This window comes from Sinocyclocheilus grahami, unplaced genomic scaffold (assembly GCF_001515645.1).
Source record: "Sinocyclocheilus grahami isolate Dianchi unplaced genomic scaffold, SAMN03320097.WGS_v1.1 scaffold163.1, whole genome shotgun sequence".
Lineage (NCBI taxonomy): Eukaryota > Metazoa > Chordata > Actinopteri > Cypriniformes > Cyprinidae > Sinocyclocheilus > Sinocyclocheilus grahami.
In genome coordinates this window covers 799,232-818,848 of record NW_015505342.1, presented here as the reverse complement: position 1 = coordinate 818,848, position 19,617 = coordinate 799,232, and the positions used below count along the sequence as shown (strand labels likewise).

At 34.8% G+C, this 19,617-nt stretch overlaps 2 protein-coding genes and 1 long non-coding RNA gene across 3 annotated transcripts; 2 read left to right on the top strand and 1 right to left on the bottom strand.

The window, feature by feature from the left end:
* Positions 1–3,665: 3,665 nt before the first annotated feature.
* LOC107593088 (vesicle transport protein USE1) lies at positions 3,666–6,631 on the bottom strand. The gene is made up of 6 exons (XM_016282670.1): positions 6,617–6,631; positions 6,374–6,389; positions 6,261–6,291; positions 6,011–6,173; positions 4,609–4,856; positions 3,666–4,406 (listed from the first exon to the last, which is right to left on the bottom strand). The coding sequence occupies exons 1-5, from the start codon at positions 6,629–6,631 to the stop codon at positions 4,674–4,676; spliced, it is 408 nt and encodes a 135-aa protein (XP_016138156.1). The 3' UTR covers positions 3,666–4,406; positions 4,609–4,673.
* A 507-nt stretch (positions 6,632–7,138) lies between these two features.
* Positions 7,139–12,282, top strand: LOC107593047 (uncharacterized). The gene is made up of 6 exons (XM_016282625.1): positions 7,139–7,203; positions 9,800–9,907; positions 9,986–10,315; positions 11,190–11,297; positions 11,532–11,593; positions 11,799–12,282. The coding sequence occupies exons 2-6, from the start codon at positions 9,880–9,882 to the stop codon at positions 11,904–11,906; spliced, it is 636 nt and encodes a 211-aa protein (XP_016138111.1). The 5' UTR covers positions 7,139–7,203; positions 9,800–9,879; the 3' UTR covers positions 11,907–12,282.
* Positions 12,283–15,156: 2,874 nt separating this feature from the next.
* LOC107593048 (uncharacterized) lies at positions 15,157–15,607 on the top strand. Its single transcript, XR_001610052.1, has 3 exons — positions 15,157–15,191; positions 15,324–15,418; positions 15,509–15,607. It is a non-coding gene; the product is annotated as an uncharacterized lncRNA (long non-coding RNA).
* The last annotated feature ends 4,010 nt before the right edge of the window (positions 15,608–19,617 follow it).

The following is a 19,617-nucleotide window of genomic DNA, read 5'->3' as shown; positions in this document are numbered from 1 at the left end:
GTACTGCCAGTCAGCTGGGGCAGAGCAGCGGTGGAGCCGGAGACACGGGGCGGATCGGGGCTGCTGGAACGGAGTCAGGAGTGGAGACTGTAACGCCCACATAAAGAGACAGCAAGAGTGGTGAATTAAATATATCGACGCCTTTCCATTGTATTTAAGGGTTGATGTTAAAAGTGAGAATTTTAGGGATGATGCTGATTACATGCAATAGTTTACATTTAAAACGATCAATTGTAATTCATTGTAAATATTAAGTGTTTCTAATTATGTGAATTTAATTATAAATTCAAATGTAGCCTATGCATCGATTGTTAGTTGACCAATAACACGGGAAAAACAAAATCAAGACTTTGTAAAAGAGCATAATTGGACCCCTTTAAAGATTTTTTTTTTGTTCAAACGAATATTATATTATATTATATTATATCCATTATATTTAAGGTTAATATTAAAACTGAGAATTTTGGTGCTTGAAATTGGAATCCATGCAATATTTTACATTTTACAAAATGATATACTTTAAATTATTGTAATTATTTAGCATTTTTAATTACATTTAATTATGAATCGAAATAAATATATCTAATATTAGTTAATAAATGATATGGACAAATTTCTAATGATTTTTTAAAAAGTATATTATATTATCACCCTTCCATTGTATTTAAAACATTATGAGAATTTTGAGGCTTAGAATCTGAATCCATGCAATATGTTATATAATTTAATTTAGTAATTTTGTATTTTCAATCATATGAATTTAATTATGTATTTACTGTTAGTTGACAAATGACATGGACAAATTTTATGTTTGGGTTTAAAATATATTATATTATATTATATTATATTAGGGTCTTGCATTGTGTAAAGCTTAACATTAAAACTGAGAATTTATTTATAATTATTTAGCATTTTTAATTCTATGGATTTAATAATGAATGTAAATATATGTATTTAATGTGTAGTTGACATTAAACATGGACGTTTTATTTTTATGGTTTAAAAAGCATATATTATATTATATTATATTATATGTTCAAATATAGTTCAAGCAAGAGGAGAACCTTGAACTTGATGCAAAGTTTGTGATGGTGATTTCACTGAAATATGACTTGTTCGTGATGACTATAATGTACTAACAAGCTTGCATTAAAGTCAGTGATTTGCCATTGATCACTATTGAAATGAGTGTTGCATGAAGGCACCTATTTAAAACACAACTGTAATGTAATTGGACAATTTAATCTGTGAAAGCACACAGGAACGGAACATCTCGCTTGCTTTAAAGCTGTGATTAATTGATCTGTTATACAAGAGCTCATTTACTGACAGCAGCATCAGTAATCCAAAATGATTTCTGTGATCAGATTACTGTCGTCCCCCTTTATCAACTCAGCCACATACACACCTGTCAGACGCTGAACGCACATGTCATTTCCTGTGCAAAATATAAATACATTTAAATAAATTAGTGTGTGACAGATACGTAAGAAGAAGAAGAAGAAAAGGAATACTGCTATCGATTTATGGGCCACACCTGCGCAAGTACCTTTAAGCCATAACTAAAAGAAACACACAAGCAAATGTCAAATGACTATTATTAAACATTGACGGAGCAAATAACTAACACCCCTTTGTCAATAACGAGAGATTTTTGCCAGTGGGATATTGACATTGTATTAGAAGAATGAATGGATCTGATGTCTATAGCTACACCGATGTTTGTTTAGACACTCCTTATAAAGTGTATTTGAATACTTGCCACGTCAAATTATGAGTGCTTTCATTCATGCATATAAAAGAGCAATATTAGTTATTTGGTATCAAGTGAGTTGTTTTTATATTCTTTGGTTAGTTGAAGCATCTTAAAGAAATTGTTAACCCAAAAATAAAAATTTGCTGAGAATTTACCCACCCCCATCCAAGATGTAGATGAGTTTGTTTCTTCAACAGAACAAATGTGGAGAAATTTAGCCAAAGGATCCTCTGCAGTGAATGGGTGCCGTCAGAATGAGAGTCCAAACAGCTGATAAAAAGCTGGCTTCACAAGACATTAACTGATGGACTGGAGTGGTGTGGATTACTTGTGGATTATTGTGATGTTTTTAATCAGCTGTTTGGACTCTCATTCTGACGGCATTCACTGACCATTCACTGCAGAGGATCCATTGCTGAGCAAGTGACGTAATGCTATACATTTCTCCAAATCTGAGGATGAAACAATCTCCTCTACATCTTGGATGCCCTGAGGGGGAGTACATTTTCAGCAAATTTTCATTTTTCGGGTTTTATTCCTTTAAGACAACCTCTGATCAGTTTGCAAGATGTTTGAACAAATTTAGAAGTTGTGATGATTTTAAAAGATTAGCAAACAGCTGTTGCCAATACAGAATTTTTTTTTTTTGTGGCTTGATGGGGAGCTGTCTATATAAATATAAACATGTTGGCAGCACATGCCAGCGGGTTTTAGCAACTTATTTCAGTTTTCTATACATGGTGTTTTCCTATCTATCTATCATCTAAAGTTTTACCTAAACATTACCATAATCAAAACGGTCTCAAGATATACCCGAGTACACATGGCCACCACAGTCTCAAAACAAGAAGAGGTTATTTACCACAACACCAAGGAGGAAAGATTGAGAAACCAGGTAACCAAACAGCTTCCTGAACAACTTTCTGCGTGTTGCTCACCATTAGTGTTTACAGGAGGGCAGATCCCCCATACCACCCATCCTGGAGGACCTACGGCATAATTATACTGGCTCCTTCTGCGAGGAGCAGCCAAGGATCAAAGCAGAAGAGCGTTTCCCACACTGCTCTTCCTGCTGGGGCATGTTGCAACAACTTTGTTTAAAACAAGCCCTCCGCACACCACAGTACTGTCTTTACTTATTCACCGACTTCAAAACTTAACATAAACCCGACATAAAAATGTCTTGACTCAGTACGTGACTCACAAGCGAGCCAAATATCAGAGCTGTGAAATATGTGTACAAACATGTCTGTTTCCATTCGTCGGACACATTTGACCTTCATTTCTTCATGTGGAACAAAACAATGACGTTAGAATCGACCTTGAGAAGATACAACATGCTGAATACAAGCATCGGTTTTGGCAGCACTGAGCGCGCTTTCTCAATCGTGATCCAAAATGACACTCATTTTTTTGTTCGTGTTAATCAAGTATAAGCTTTTCCAGTTTATGGTTAAATATCTCCTGAGAAGGCGGCTTTATTGTGTCTTAATCTCGGTGAACTTGAGTGGTTTCCAGGAACTTTGCAGCACCTGCTGTGTTCCCCCGAGACCCGCGGCCGGGCGGAGCTGTCGCTTCAATCCCTTCACCCCAGCTAACCTGCCACCTTCCAGCCGGATCACAGCTTTCCCTGTCAGGAACCGCGAAATTAAAACTCACGGCTGCTTTATCTGCTCACTTAACTTCAAAGGTGGATCAACCTGGTTTGGAAAATTAGGCCTTTGGGTCCACAGGAGTCTCGTGTCAGAGTAACAATGATTTATGATGCATTAGGGGACTGCTGAGCTAACAGCGACAGGGGTCGTAAAGAACATGTGATTCCAAAGTACATACATTTCCATGTACATCAGCATTTTTTCTGAACATATAATATTTTTTGAAAGACGTAGGCCTAATATTTCCTGAGAAAAACCCCCCAAAACAATGAACATTAAGATCCATCAATAGTGCTGCGCACTAACAAACACGTTAACCATATCTGAACAATACTTAATTCTCCGTCCAAGTGCTAGGGTATATATAGGGAACAAGCACAAATAGATAGTTAGCAGCTAAATATGGGCCATTTACTCTCCGAGAGGAGAAGACAGTCTCCATCTGTGCTCCCGACGGGCAAAAATACTTCCTGCTGTTTGCCAGAACATTTCCTGATCGACAAGGCGAGTCTGGACAGGTCAACCGGACCTTAAAACAGCTCGGTCCCCTTTTATAGCGACCGTACGTGAGAAAGCGACTAAATTCAGATAAAGCTGGATGAAACTGTTAGTCATTATAACGCTCGTATATAGTGTCAAAATATAGTATATTAAGCAATATTTTATAAACCTGTTGGAACTGAAGACAATTCAGCGAAAACTTAAACGCATCTTTAAAAAGACGAAAATGCTGGTCCCAAAATTAGTATTAAGAACGTTTGGCGTCAGGTTACGTATTTAAATGACTGACAAACAGTTTATAGTTCAAATAGGCTACCATTCATTTAAACGAACATTCGAACAAATAGTCTACAAGAGGATTCATTTAAGACGTCATTCACAGGGATTCGGCGCAAATTGGTTATGACATCAACAATGGCACGCAGGTAACAGAAATGTTCGCAGGACTGACTGACTGAATAATCGAGGCTGTCAATCATCTTTATTACTATTGCCTAGTGCAGGGGTGGCGAACGTCGGTCCTGGCGAGCCGCAGCCCTGCAGAGTTTTGCTTCAACCCTAATCAAACACACCTGAACAAGCTAATCAAGGTCTGAAGGGTTATTAGGAAGCTACAGGCAGGTGAGTTTTAATTAGGGTTAGAGCTGAACTCTGCAGGGCTGCGGCTCTCCAGGACCGGAGTTCGCCACCGCTGGCCTAGTGTCTATGTAAACCTGTTGTTATATATAAATGAACTCTAGCTGTTCTAATGATGATTAACATCATCTGAGTCGCGGGAACAGTCTTATGAAGAGGATCATGCTGATAAACGTGAAGGAGACGACGATGAGCATCAGCCACAGGAACCAGTTGACGGATTTCTTGGCATGTTGCTCCAGACGCTCTGACTCGGTCTTCAGCTTCTCGAAGTTCATGTCGGCCTGACGCATAGACTGAGTGAGAGTCTGAAGAGGAGGAAAAGAGACGTTTACAGTCTGTTAACTGCTATGAGATTCAACAGAAACCTTTTAATCGGAGTATGTTAAAGGTTTAGAGTTTAATGGCACTGTGTTGATAAAGTCATTAAAAAAAAGCTCATATTAGTTTCTATAGAGTTTTGTAATGCCATGTTGCTGTAGTAACAGCACACTTATGTTTGAAAGCTCAATAATTAGTGTAACATACAGTGCTGCCCTCTAGTGGTCACAACAGATAAATCACATTCATTTGAATAAACCAGTCTTTTCAAGCTGCTACTTTACATTTCTAAATGCTCATTAATGTGGTGATTTTCACTAAAAAAATGAAAATAATAATAATAATACAATATAATATTACATTACAAGACTATTATTATATTAAATAAAATGTATCATTTAATATTAAATGTAAATAACATTATTTATAATAATAATAATTATTAATATTATTATACATTTGAATATGCAGATTTAAAAATAATAAAAGCATGAAGCTGGTGCAAACAAGGAATAAAAATATTTATAGAATATAAAGTCACAATATTTGTGTTGTTCTTCGGCTTTGCAAAAAAAATGTTTTTAATTATTACAACCAACATTTGTTTTATTATTTTGAGCTGGCAATAATTAATTTGAGGCAGATAAATGGTGACCACTTTGCTAGATTGGGTGCAAAAAATTCCTATATTACAGTAATATATATAAATATGTAATAACATCAATAATAACATTATTTTATTAATATAATATAATTATCAATAACAATAATTGTAATGTAATATAATATATACATATTATCAACTGAATTATTTTATAATTAGAATATAATAATATAATTATCGCCAACCCAATAATAATAATAATAATTATTATTATTATTGTAAGCACATATTAAAAAATGTTATTTTTTTAATGAAATGGGGGGGAAAGTCCTATATTACAGTAACAAGAATTGACTGTCGATCAAGAATGAGAATGATAAAATATGTTGTTGATTAAAAGATGTACACACTTTGTTTTTTTAAAGTGTTACATTCTCTGCTCTCAGAGGATGGGCATTACTGTCATAAATATGCACTTTACGTCGTATATATAAACACCAGATTAACTACAGCTGTGTAGAGAGAAAAGCATCAGACCTGGTTATCCTGCTTGATGATGTTCTGGGCCGCGAGTGTGTTGTTCTTGAGGTTGCGAGCGAGATTCAGCATGTCATCGGCCAGTTTCTCCTGCAGGTTGTTATGATGCTGTAGAATAGCGTCCAGCTCTGCTGCCGACTGCCGCTCATCTACAGGAATACTCCTGAAAATACAGCAGAAAAAACGGAATACTGTAGATACCAGTGACACGTTCACACAGAAAATCAGTGAGAGAGAGAGCGCCACCTACTTTCTGTGTCTGAGATCTGTCTCCAATGAACCTAACCATGAAGAACAAAAAAGGGCATGATTCAGATATGAAATTTAATTTCTTAAAATGAAGCATAAAAATATAAAACTTACCGGAATTTGACACACCCTGTTAAGAACAGAATAAAGAGTCAGTAAAAATGTACATTTTCACACTATTAAAAAATGTTAAATCATTTGCTTAATCAGTATTTTTGTCTCAAACAAGCAACTTCAGGGATCTTATCTATGCACAATCAGCTCGTAACACTCCAAAGAGAAAGGAAAACTTGAAATCGCATCATATGACCCCTTTAATATATTTCATTTTCACGCAATAGTTGTTATTATTTTTACACTTTTTAAAGACATATGATTCTTTAATGCCTGTAATTTTATAAAACTTTTTACCTGAGACTCTTTTTAAGGGCAACAAGCATCTCCTCAAGAGCACCAACGTACTTGAACAGACAAATGTAAATCTATTAAATATGATTTTCTGCTAAAAATGATCGAGAAGACATTGCATTGAATTGTAAAAATATCCACAGCAAAAACAGAAAGCAAATAAGACACTAACTGAATGCATGCTGTGTGTGTGTGTGTGTGTGTGTGTGTGTGTGTGTGTGTAATGACGCTGGCAATATTTGTTGTATCATGCAGAATATTCTCTTGTGTAAAATATAAACATTTACTTCAAAAGCACAGAAGTAAACGTAAATGCAGTGTCGTTAAACATTACCTTCTCCAGTCTCCATTCTGTCTCATTTCTCCTCTCTGAAGCCACAGATTCACAGCGCGATAATAATCGGATAAAATTGGTCTCTAATCTGGACGTGGCCATATTTGACGCTCGCAGCGGAAGTCGCGCGGGTTTTACAGACAGCAAGGCGGAACCGGAACAGAGCGACAAATGAAGAGTCCTTCTTGTTTACGCAGGAGCGGTAGGTAAATGTATGAAACATTTAAAAACAAACATACAAAACACGTGTACTTGTAACACGTTGATATTCATAGCTTTAAAATAGGTATTTCAAGCAGAGAAAAAAAAGCTAATTAAATATCCCCCGTGATGATATCTCTTCCCTTACGAAAATTGAGCATGGTTTTACTGCAAAGAAAAAACACATGGTTACTATAGTTAAACCGTAGTAAAACTGTGGTTATGGGTTACAATACGCAAAAAATAAAAGAAATAAAAACTGATACTAGAAACAACCTGCTCGTCCAGTAAGGATACTGCGAACTTGATCTGAAGAGACTTATTATTATAATGAAAAATCCCACAACAAATATTTAGAGGGACACAGGAGCCAATTAATAATCAATAATTGTCACTGTTGATGATTTAGGAATTTATTACTGTATAAAAACAGGCTATATTCTAGAGATCAGTGATGGTATCAGATTGCACACCACTGGTAAGTGATAAGCTGCAACAAATTTATATATTTGGGATCTATATTATTATTATTATTATTAATGCAAAATTGAATGCATTTTATTTTAAAGGATTACCAATTATCCAAAAAATACGTTAATCATTGCTTTTCTAAAGACATGTTTATAAGGATTGTACCAGACTGTACAGAACTGGTAAGTGTTTATGCACTTCAATAAATGTATACTTCTGAGATCTATTCATAAGCCCAATATTGCAATGAATATAAATCACAGCTACTGTATGTATGTATGTATTTATTATTTTGGATGCCACACAGTGGTAAACATGGCCTTGTCCCAACTTTTTTGAGATGTGTTGATGCCATGAAATTTAAAATCAACTTATTTTTCCCTTAAAATTATACATTTTCTCAGTTTAAACATTTGATATGTCATCTATGTTGTATTCTGAATAAAATATTGAAATTTGAAACTTCCACATCATTGCATTCTGTTTTTATTCACAATTTGTACAGTGTCCCAACTTTTTTGGAATCGGGTTTGTAGATGTGTGACAGAGGAATAACATCCATTCAGACCAGCGCCACTGTTGCTCCTCCTCAGATCCCATTGACAGATCCTGAATATCTAGAAGTTCAGCCAAACAGCTTCATACTGAGAGATTGTGTTGATTTATTGTTGTTTACTTCAGATGATCATTGTGCTGCTTGAACAACAGTAATGAAATTATGATTTGCTTTTGTCTATTCATAATAAAAAACACCATAAAATGTCTATAGTTAAATGTCAATAAAACTTTATATTAACTAAACCATTTTTTATTATGACTGCATAGAAGATCCCCCTGATGATCAATCTGAAGCCATTCTACAAGAAAGAGTTGAACAAAAAAATTGGAAAAACAAAACGTGCTAAGCTGATAGACTGCTGCTGTATTTTCATTCAGGCCCTGTTTACACTAGTGCGCTTTTGGTTTAAAATGAAAACGATGCTCGTCTAGACTTGCGTTTTCACTGCGTTTCAGAAACGATTTCCGTCCACACTACACAACCGAACACGCATATCACATGACCGTTCATGCAGGTACAACCAGCCGTTTTCTCAATGTTTTGGTCCGTTTACAACTTTACACTGAAACGCAACCCCGGAGTTTTCAAACTAAAATGGGGTTTGCAGCGAGGGTCGAAAATGCTGCAACGACAGGCGTAACCGTAGCAAAAGTTATGCGTTTTAAAACGAAAACGAACTAGTGTAACCGTAGCCTCAAACAGATGGAGAAACGCAGCATTCCATCACTTGTTCACCAGTGGATCCTAGCAGTGAATGGGTGCCGTCAGAATGAGAGTCCAAACAGCTGATAAAAACATCACAATAATCCTCACCACTCCAGTCCATCAATTAATATCTTCTGAAGCGAAAAGTTGCGTGCTTCTAAAAAACAAAACTATCATTAAGACGCTTTTAACTTAAAACTGTTTCTTCTGGCCAAAATACGAGTCCATAATCCAATAATAACACTTCCTCCATTAAAAAGTCATCTCGAATGAATCAGGAGAGAAATCTGCACTGAACAAACACTGTTTACAAGTGAGAACAGTCCAGCAGTTCTAAACAAATACATGGATTTTGATGTGAGAAGACAACCGAGGATGGACTTTTTCACCGGTGAAAGCAAGATTGAATATATTTGTACAGAAGTAACGGTTTAAAGTTAAAAGTGTCTTAATATGATGTATTTGTTTCTTATAAACACACAGAAAAAAGATCTGCCATGATTTATCTCAGATTCATTTTTTACATCTCAAAAATCTGCCATTTAAACAAGAGTGTGCAACCATAACTGGAAAGTTATTTTTTTTAACTTCTATATAACTCGATGAATCTTCAGGATATGATGCAAACCCATGGTATACGCCCATTCCTAAAGAAAAAGTATATTTTGGCAACTTCCTTAATTCTGTTTTAGATTCATTAAAACAAAAATAACATTTTATTTAGCATATTTGGGCCTGACTCTTCCAAAATAGGCATTACTTACACTTCAACCAATAGCAGTAAATAAACAACAAGAGCCAGCATGGCCAGTATAAGTTCAACTTGCATCATTTCATCTGATTCATTTGGTATTTTCTGCAGTTCAGCAGTAGCACTTCCTCTATGAAATGTTATAAAAGTCACCAACAAACCTGAACACACACGTTCAACAAGCTCACAGAATGAAGACGCTGCTGCTTTCTCTCATCTGTAAGTTGATTTCTGTGTGAGTCAGTGTGATTCTGTCATGATCAGATGATCTGAATGATCTGTTTTCTGTTTGTTCAGGTCTGTTTGTGTGGAATCAAACCACAGAAGCTTTCACTGATCAACGGCTGGTTTTAGGACAGAATGTGACTGTAGCCTGTGAGTTTAATTTAAAAGCCATTATTTGGTTTGTGATGAAACTACCAGCTCGTCCAGAGATGATACTGCAAACGTTTGGACAACCTAAACAGGTGGAATATTACAACAAAAAATTAATCAGCAAATATTCAGAGGGAGGCTGGAGCCACTTATTAATAAATAATGTCAGTGCTGATGATTTAGGAATGTATTACTGTATAAAACCAGGCAGGAATCTAAAGGTCAGTAATGGCATCAGACTGCACACCTCTGGTAAGTGAGAAACTGCAATACATTAAATAACTAAGATCTACATTATTAATGTTAATATTTATGACTACCTGTTGTTAGAAGCATAGGCCTAATTTCTTGTTAGTATGACATGTGGACTTAAATAAAGCAAGCACTTGAGCAAATGAAGCAAACTAACATGTAGTATAATCTATATCTTTCATTCCATTCTTTCTGCGTCTTAGTTTGTTAAGAGCATCTGAAGAACTGCAAAATAACCGAGAACGAAAATAGCGAAGTTTGTTATTTACAGCAATCATTTGAGATTACTTTGACCTTAAACTGATTATTTAGCAGAAGTTATCACTCCACCAGCTGCTTGACGCCATTAACGGCAGTTCTTAGCAATGTGGATCGAAGGCCAGATGTGCGACATTTCTACGTTTTCGTGAAACAGTCGTGACTTATTTCTCCAACAACACATTGTATTATGAGCTACTGCCTTGTTCGGGAACCGCACCCTAGGTTATCAATGAATGAATTATACATCTGATTTCTATGTTATTATTGTTAGTAGAAGCATCAGTAGGCCTAGGCTATATCATATAATTATTTTTCTATTATTATTGTTATTTATGCAAAATTGTTCCCGATCTAAATTTAAAGAATGAATGTCCTTTATTTAAAAAGTTTACTATCCAAACAATACATTCACTCTTTTCTCTAATGCTTTTCGAAAAGAAATGTCTCAAGATGACAGCGATTGTACCAGACGGCACACCACTGCACAGTTACTGGCAACAAATCTAAATGGCAAGAATCCATAGCCCTTTTTTTTCTCTTCTAATAATTATACAAATATTAAATAAGTTACTTTACCTGTAAAAGATAAACATGATATTTTTCTCAAAAACAGAATCCCCCCGAAGTCACAATGAACCAGAGCAAAAAAGTCAGACAGCACTTCAGATTTTCATCATCATGTTCAGCCTGTTGACTGTTGTGCTGTTTGCTGCAGTTATACGTGAGTAACAAAGTCAAGATCATAATATATTTAAACCAACCACTAAACTTGTCATTTAAAAATGACATTTATTTATTAAATACTTAAAACATATTTATAATATATTATAAATGATATACAGTATATAATAATAATTCATTATACATCAATATAATATTTAAATACATTTTAGTTTGTATTACATTTATTGATGAATTTAGCTGCATTTAATCAAATATTATTGTGCTATTTCAGGTTTATTAATGATGAACCATAAACTATCTAAGAAAAATCCTGAATATGTCAATGGTCATCAGGTAAGACAGCTCTTATTGCTGTTTATGCAAAAAATTCAGTTATTATTACAAACGTTTTATATTCCAGCTCACAAAAGTCTGAGCAACAATAATACAGAAAACAAAACAAAAATTGTTCTTTAAAAAATGAATGTGTAAACATGAAGAGCTGTTTTGATAAATGGGAATAAGCATCTAATGTATGTTTTTTTTATCATTCGTTTAGATTTCTACTATGAAGTTTCGTGAGAGTAACAGAGGAAAAACAGATCCTGAATATATAGAGGTGCTGCCAAATATCAGAGGTCCTGTATATGAATCAGCTTCATACTGAGAAATTGTGTTGATTTATTTCTGTTTGCTTCAAATGATCACAATTCTGTGCTGCTTGATAATGTAAAGAAATAATGATTTGCTTTTGTCTGTTCATAATAACAATGTCAGCAATTAAAATGTCCATCAAGTAAATAAATCAACTTTGTAATGTTTTGGATTGTTTGTTTATGTCTCTTTCTGAGTTGCTAAAATCAGATCTGATTGTAATGGGATGCAGTGTCAGTAATTAGTCCATTCGGTTCTCTTGATTGATCATGTGACAATGAATGTCACATCTGGATGTAACAAACAAGACATTTTTGACTGATGTGAGATCTTATCTCATATAGATCTTGATAGTTCACCCAAAAATAAAAAAATGGCTGAAAATTGACTCACCCTCAGGCCATCCAAGATGTAGATGAGTTGTAACTTCATCAGAACAGATTTGGAGAAATGTAGCATTGCATCACTTGCTCACTAATGGATCCTCTGCAGTGAATGGGTGCCGTCAGAATGAGAGTCCAAACAGCTGATAAAAACACCACAGAAATCCACAAGTAATCCACACCACTCCAGTCCATCAATTAACATCTTCTGAAGTGAAAAGATGTGTTTTTAAGAAGCATATCCATCATTAGGGTGTTTTAACTTCAAAACGTTGTTTCTGGCAAATAAAAATAACTCTTCCTCCAATGAAAAACTCCATCCCACACCAAAATCCACTGACATATTTGTTTAGAACTGTTTTGACTTGTAAACGGTGCTTGATCTGTACATATTTCTCTCCTGATTCAGACAAGATGACGTTTTCACTGGAGAAAACAGGACAGAGCACTCGTTTTTTCTGGAAGCAATGCTTTGAAGTTAAAAACGTATTAATGATGGATTTGTTTCTTACAAACATGCAGCTTTTCGCTTCAGAAGACATTAACTGATGGACTGGAGTTGTGTGGATTATTGTGTTGTTTTTATCAGCTGTTTTAATTCTGACGGCACCCATTCACTGCAGAGGATCCATTGATGAGCAAGTAATGTGATGTTACATTTCTCCAAATCTGTTCTGATGAAGAAACAAACTCTTCTACATCTTGGATGGTCTGAGGATGAGTATATTTTCATCAAATTTTCATTTTTGGGTGAGCTATTCCTTTAATGACCACAAATTGTCCAGCCATTTCAAGTTCAACCACAGTGGTCTCGTTTTTCTTCGTAAGTTCTGCTGCACTTCCGCTCGGATTCGCAGTAAAGTTAACCAACTTATTGCATTTGAGTTAAACAACCACAGAATGAGGACAGTGCAGCTTTTACTCTGTTGTAAGTTTAAGTTCATGCAAGATCTTGTTCTGTTTTTATTATGACCGGCATGTGTTGAATGTTCATGAACAATGAACGACTGTATTTTCATTAACTAACATTAACAAAGATGAACAAATAATGTAATAAATGTTTTGTTCATTGTTTGTTAATACATGAACTAACATTAACTAATGGAACCTTATTGTAAAGTGTTACCATTTAATTTAATGTGCTCACTGTAATATATAATGAGCACATATAAATGCTAATTAGTTTACTCTAAAATGTGTGTGTGGTGTTATTCTCCAGATTGTAAATTCATGAGATAAGGATAACATTTTCCAATGTCAATAAATAGGTCTACTGTATGTATATTTGACTGAATAAACTTCAGTAAGTCTTCTGGTTTCTCTTTGTTTAATGTATTAATGCAATGTTTTTCACTGTCTTGCTGCAGTCGTCCGCACTGAGTCTGTTTTCTCACAGCTGTGGGTTAGTTGGCTTCAACTCTGGTCTGGTTGATATGTCAAGTTCGTGTACAAAGTCACACCTTATGGAAAACATCAGCGCATGGGCCTCTAATAATCTTCACATCTGTTCCACTTCCTCGCTAAGTGTTCTTGCTGGTTTCCTCTTTTATTCTGCAGAAGCATTTCTGCTCAGATTGGCCTGCATTATTATAATGCACATCATTTAAACAACCACAGAATGAGGATGGTGCAGCTTTTACTCTTTGGTAAGTTTAAGTTACTTTGTTTACAATGTAAAATTCAACACATTATTCTGAATGATCTGTGTCTCTTCACAGGTCTGCTGCTGGTGTGTCGAACTACAGAGAGTTTCATTTCTAAACGGGTGAATTTAGGGCAAAACGTGTCTTTAGACTGTCAGATTGATGTAAAAGATATTTACTGGGTTTTCCAGAACCTGACAGATTCTCCAGTGCTAATACTGCGGACCTTCACATCAGAATCTACAACAACTCAGTTTTATGATAAAAGATTTAAAGACAAATGTTCGTTACAAACTTTAAGCCGTTTATTTATTAGGAACATAACTATCAATGAAATAGGAATATATTATTGTGCAAAAGCAGGCAGGACTCTACAGCTCAGCAATGGCACCAGACTTTACACTACTGGTAAGTATTTCTAAATTAGATTTATAATTAACACATCAAGTGTTAGAATATACTACGTTTATAGCTATGTTTATGCTGGGTACACACTAAAAGATTTTTTAAAATCTTATAAGATCTTTAAAATGTGAGAGACCACAAACACGAGGAGAAAAAAATCCTAGATTTAACCGTTTTGCTCCTATAGTGTGTGGTGTGCCGCGATGTTCCCCCCACACATCAGGATTTCTGATCCGCGATCGGGCGCCTCCGACGTTCTTCCGAGCAGATTCAGACACTCTTAACACACCTCACACCACAGGAAAATCTGATCAAATAATCTGTACAACCACCGAGATAATCGGGACTTTACCTAGGATTGTCAGAAGGGGAGAAATCGGCCCAAAATCAGCCTGATTATCTTGTATAATGTGTACCCAGCATTACTGAGATAAATGTTTTTTTTTCCTTTATCAGAGGTTTTTAATCATATTTGGCACTAAAAGCACAAAACTTACAACTCTTCTATTTAAACAGAATCTGCCCATGACCAAAATCAAACAGAATGCAACGATCATAATCAAACACATTGTGAAACAAGACCCAATTTTCACAGGATTCTGACCGTTACATCCTTCCTATTGAACACTGTGCTGATTATTGCAATAATAGGTGAGATATCTGATACAATCAAGTTGAAAGTACAAAAAACATGATCAAATGTTCAAATGAATCTCCTCGGTTTCACTGAAATTAAGTTTAGTGTATTCCTCGATGAAGAGTTTCTTTGAAATGTACTGAAGTATTGTTTCATTATGTATGTGTATTATATTAATTTCATGATGATAACAACCATACTGAACATTGTGATGTTTTCTGCAATAATAGGTGAGATTTCAGGGTTCTGAATGTATACAAAACAGTAATAATAAATCATATAAAATACTTCCTTTCTTGTGTATTACTTGATACGTTATGATACATAGTGATGAATTGTATAATATTTAATCGTTATTTCAGGTCTATTCCAGATCAAACTTCAGGAATATAAAAAAACACACCAACAATGTCAAAATGAAGAATTGGAGCAGCTTTACGGCACAAATGATGAAGAGGTACGGCACTCTTATTCAGCATTCAGTGTGTTTAGTGAATATGATCTTTCTACATGGACATTAGAAGCTAATTTATCTTTTGTTCTGTAGTTTTCTGAAGTGGAGTTTTGTCTGTCCCATCCAAACAACAACACTTTGGTTCCTTTTCAAAAGCCAAAGAAAAAACCTATGATATAATCAAGAGTAAATCATGTCATACAGTTTGAGAGAAGTGTATTTAGTTAAATAATGAGATTAAAATAGCGTTAGCTTGACTGTTGTGTGTTTCAGATTGACTGATGTTTGTTACTTAACCATGTATGTAATGCAAAATTCTCAAAAACAATTTCACTGTGGTTTCTCTGTTTTTGTTATGATAAAGTCTTAGGCTATAAATGAGCCTATTCAGCTTGCTTGACTGTGTATCATGTGAATAATAAATAAATAAATAAACAATTCACCATTATGTTGATACAAAACCGCATGACTTTTTTCTGTTGAAAACAAAAGGAGAACTGAATGGTCACTGGGACTTAAAGTCTGCTTTTGTGTTCTTCAAAAGAAAGAAATAATTTATTACACTTAAGCCAAGGGAAATCTCTTGTAAACAGTATAGACATTCGTATATGCCGTGGCCGGGTCTTTTTTTTTTAGATACAGTCACATAGTTTACAATTTTCATGATAATTAACGTATAAGTGAATGACAGTAGTAAGTATTTTAACCCTTCATCCGTCCCTCCCCTACCAACAAAAGTGTCCCTCGCAGGTCAAAATGACCCGAAGGGTAAAAATGACACATTTTTATTTGATTTATTTTGGTCCAGAAAGCTTATATTGATCCATTTGTATATTTCTTTTCTTAATTTTTATGTAGGTATTTTTTTGGTGATTTTATTTACCTTAATCATTCATGTTATAATGTGTTTATATGTGCGTGTGTGTACCATGTGTGTGGAGGTATGTGAGTGTTTTCTGCTTTGAGAATATTCTGTAGTCTCAGCCCTTCGTTTAGATATAAATCTTTTCTGGATTGTGTCAGATTATTATAATTTTTTTTTATATCTAATAAAAAAAAGGAATTTTTTCAGACATTCCATTCATTCTTATGGCAGGTCAAATTGACTCGTGAGGGAAGGATTTTTTATTACACCCATATAAAGTCCTTGAATCCACTCAGTTTGTGTGTGTGTGTGTGTGTGTGTGATCCTTGTTCAAGTGTGATAAAATGAAATAAATTAAAAAGCAGTTTTTTTTCCGAAAATTCCATTCTTTTTCAGTGGTGGATCAAAATGACCCGTGAGGGAAGGATTTGTTACTTTTTTTTTTACACCCACATAAACTCCTCAAATTTGTTTTTCAAAATGTTCAAAATGTTTCAGGAGAACCCTGCATAAAAAATTTGTATTTTACTGTGGGACCCCCTCGAAAGCAATTGGGCTATTTTCAGGCTAGTTTTGAGTAGTAATTGGGCGGGTTTTGTAGCGAAAACCTGGCAACCCTGCACCAGACAGAGCTGTCGGCGATTCTTCCTATTGTAAAGTCATGCAGTGTGAAACCCCCTGTCGCCGATCATGCAATGTGAACACAGCAGCAACTGAATGCTACCCCAGATAGTCACGCAGTGTGAAAACAACAGTGATGCGACGTCTTTGAAAATCGTGCAGTGTGAACTCGGCATTACTCTTGGATTACTTCTGTGGATTTATCTTTAAAGACTTTATTTGGATTTCTCCAGCGTCGTGCGCTTTTAATAGCACCCAAACCATAACGATAATATTCTCAGATGTACAACCAGTGGTTTAAAATCGATTACAATCTAGATATTTCTTTACAAATTTACAGGTAATGTATTGCTTGGAAAATTTCAAAACATTTTAAACTAAAGTAATTAATTCTTGCCATTTATATAAATGTATTGCAGTTTCTCACTTACCAGGGGTGTGCAGTCTGATACCTTCTCGGATCTTTGGGGCCCAAACTGCATTTACACAGTAATAAATTCCTAAATCATCAACACTGACATTAATTATCGATTACTAAGCAGCTTCTGTCTCCTTCTGAATATTTGTCGTGGAATTTTTCATCGTAATATTCATTTTTTTCTGATCCAAAAGTTCACTGTTATCATCTCTGGACGAGCTGGTAGTTTCATCACGAACCAAATAATGGCTTTTAATCTGAACTCACAGACTAAAGTCACAATCTGTCCTAAAACCAGCCGTTGATCAAGGAAAGCTTCTGTGGTTTGATTCCACACAAACAGACCTGAACAAACAGAAAACAGATCATTCAGATCATCTGATCATGACAGAATCACACTGACTCACACAGAAATCAACTTACAGAGGAGTGAAAGCAGCAGCGTCTTCATTCTGTGAGCTTGTTGAACATGTGTGTTCAGGTTGAAGTTTATAGCGTTCATAGAGGACATGCTCCTGCTGAGCTGCAGAAAATAGACAATTAACCAAATGACTCACTGAAATGAAGCAAGTTCAACCTGATTCGTTTACTGTAAGTGATACTTCATTTGGAAAAAATAAGGCCCAAATCTGCATCTTACCTTCAGTTCAAAATTGCTACACTGTAAAAAAAAAATCCGTAATTTACCGTTAACCATTTAACAGGTTTTTACTGTAGCATTTTTACAGTCTTTTACCGTTAAATTCACGGTCATTTTTTTCCGTGTATGTTTAATTTGATCAAATCTAAAACACACACACAAAGTTTCCAACAACTTTTCTATTGGAAATTATGTCATGTCATATCCTGCAGACTAATCAAAATAACATTAAAAGTAACTTTCTGGTAATGGTTGCTGTCTTTACTCATTCCAGACAAAATGAACAGACACATGAGAGACAAAACTGATCAATAAAAGCAAACGTCTATAGGGTACAGATAGATTATACTGACTGAGTAAAAATATTTATGTCAGCAAATCGTTATGGAAATTGTAATTCTAAAATGTAAGAGCTCAGTTTTTCTAATTAATATAAAAAAGTAACATTTATTAAGAGATGTTTATTTTTAATGATTCAGTCCAAGACAAATGTCCTTTTAGGAAAAGTGATGCAATTCAGTTCCATCACGTAATGTCTGAAAATAGAGTCTGGATGATTCACAATTGTGTCAACAATAGTGTAACCTCCAGATGAGCTTGATTTGAAATTTAGACACAACTTTCACTTGTTTTTTTTATTTGTTTTTTTTGTGTGTGTGTGTCATTAAATTTAAAATATATAATGTACATAGAAAATATCTTTCAAAACAATATAAAAAGATATGAAAGACTGACACGGAAGAGATTTCGGAAGACTGAACAGCTTTAATGAAAAGAAACCATAATATGCCGACATGCTCGTTTTGATATTTGATTAAATATGGTCTGGACACAAAACAGAAAGTGAAAATTGGGTGTCCACATCTGGAGGTTACACAACTGTTTCATCCAAACCCTTTTTTTCAGACACTATATTGTCTTATGGAACTGAATTGCATCACTTTGTCTTGGACTGAACTAAACACATTATCATGATTAACACTTAGTAACCTAAAACCTTGTACGAAAACATCACATGCTTCTTTTAAGCTTCTGGCTTACTTATAAAATGCATCAAGAAGGGGGTAAAAGTTACAAATGACATTTTATAATGTTTAAGCATTTCCATTTTGCTTTTGCCTCTCATGTGTTTGTTCAATTGGTCTGGAATGAGTAAAGACAGCAACCGTTACCAGAAAGTTATTTTTAATGTCTGTAAGAATTTGATGAATCTGCAGGATATGATGCATCTTACATGATATACACCTGTTTTCTAACATTTTTGTTTTGTATTAGTTGCATTAAACCTGAAATAACAACTATGGACTGATTTTGAGCTGAAGGTAAGATAGGCCTATCTATCTATTTTTTTTTTTCAAAATGAAGCATCACTTACAATAAATTTTACATGTATACAAACAGAGCAATGTTTTGTCTCGGAGAGAATGTAGGTTTTAGCATCAAAACTTGCCTTTAAATGGTGCCCTCTACCTGCTGATTTAAGTAGCACAAGTAAACTTAAAGGGGTCATATGATGCTGCTAAAAAGAACATTATTTTGTGTATTTGGTGTAATGAAATGTGTTTATGCGGTTTAAAGTAAAAAAAACACATTATTTTCCACATTCTGTACATTATTGTTTCTCCTCTATGCTCTATGTTCCCGGTGAAAGTAGTGCA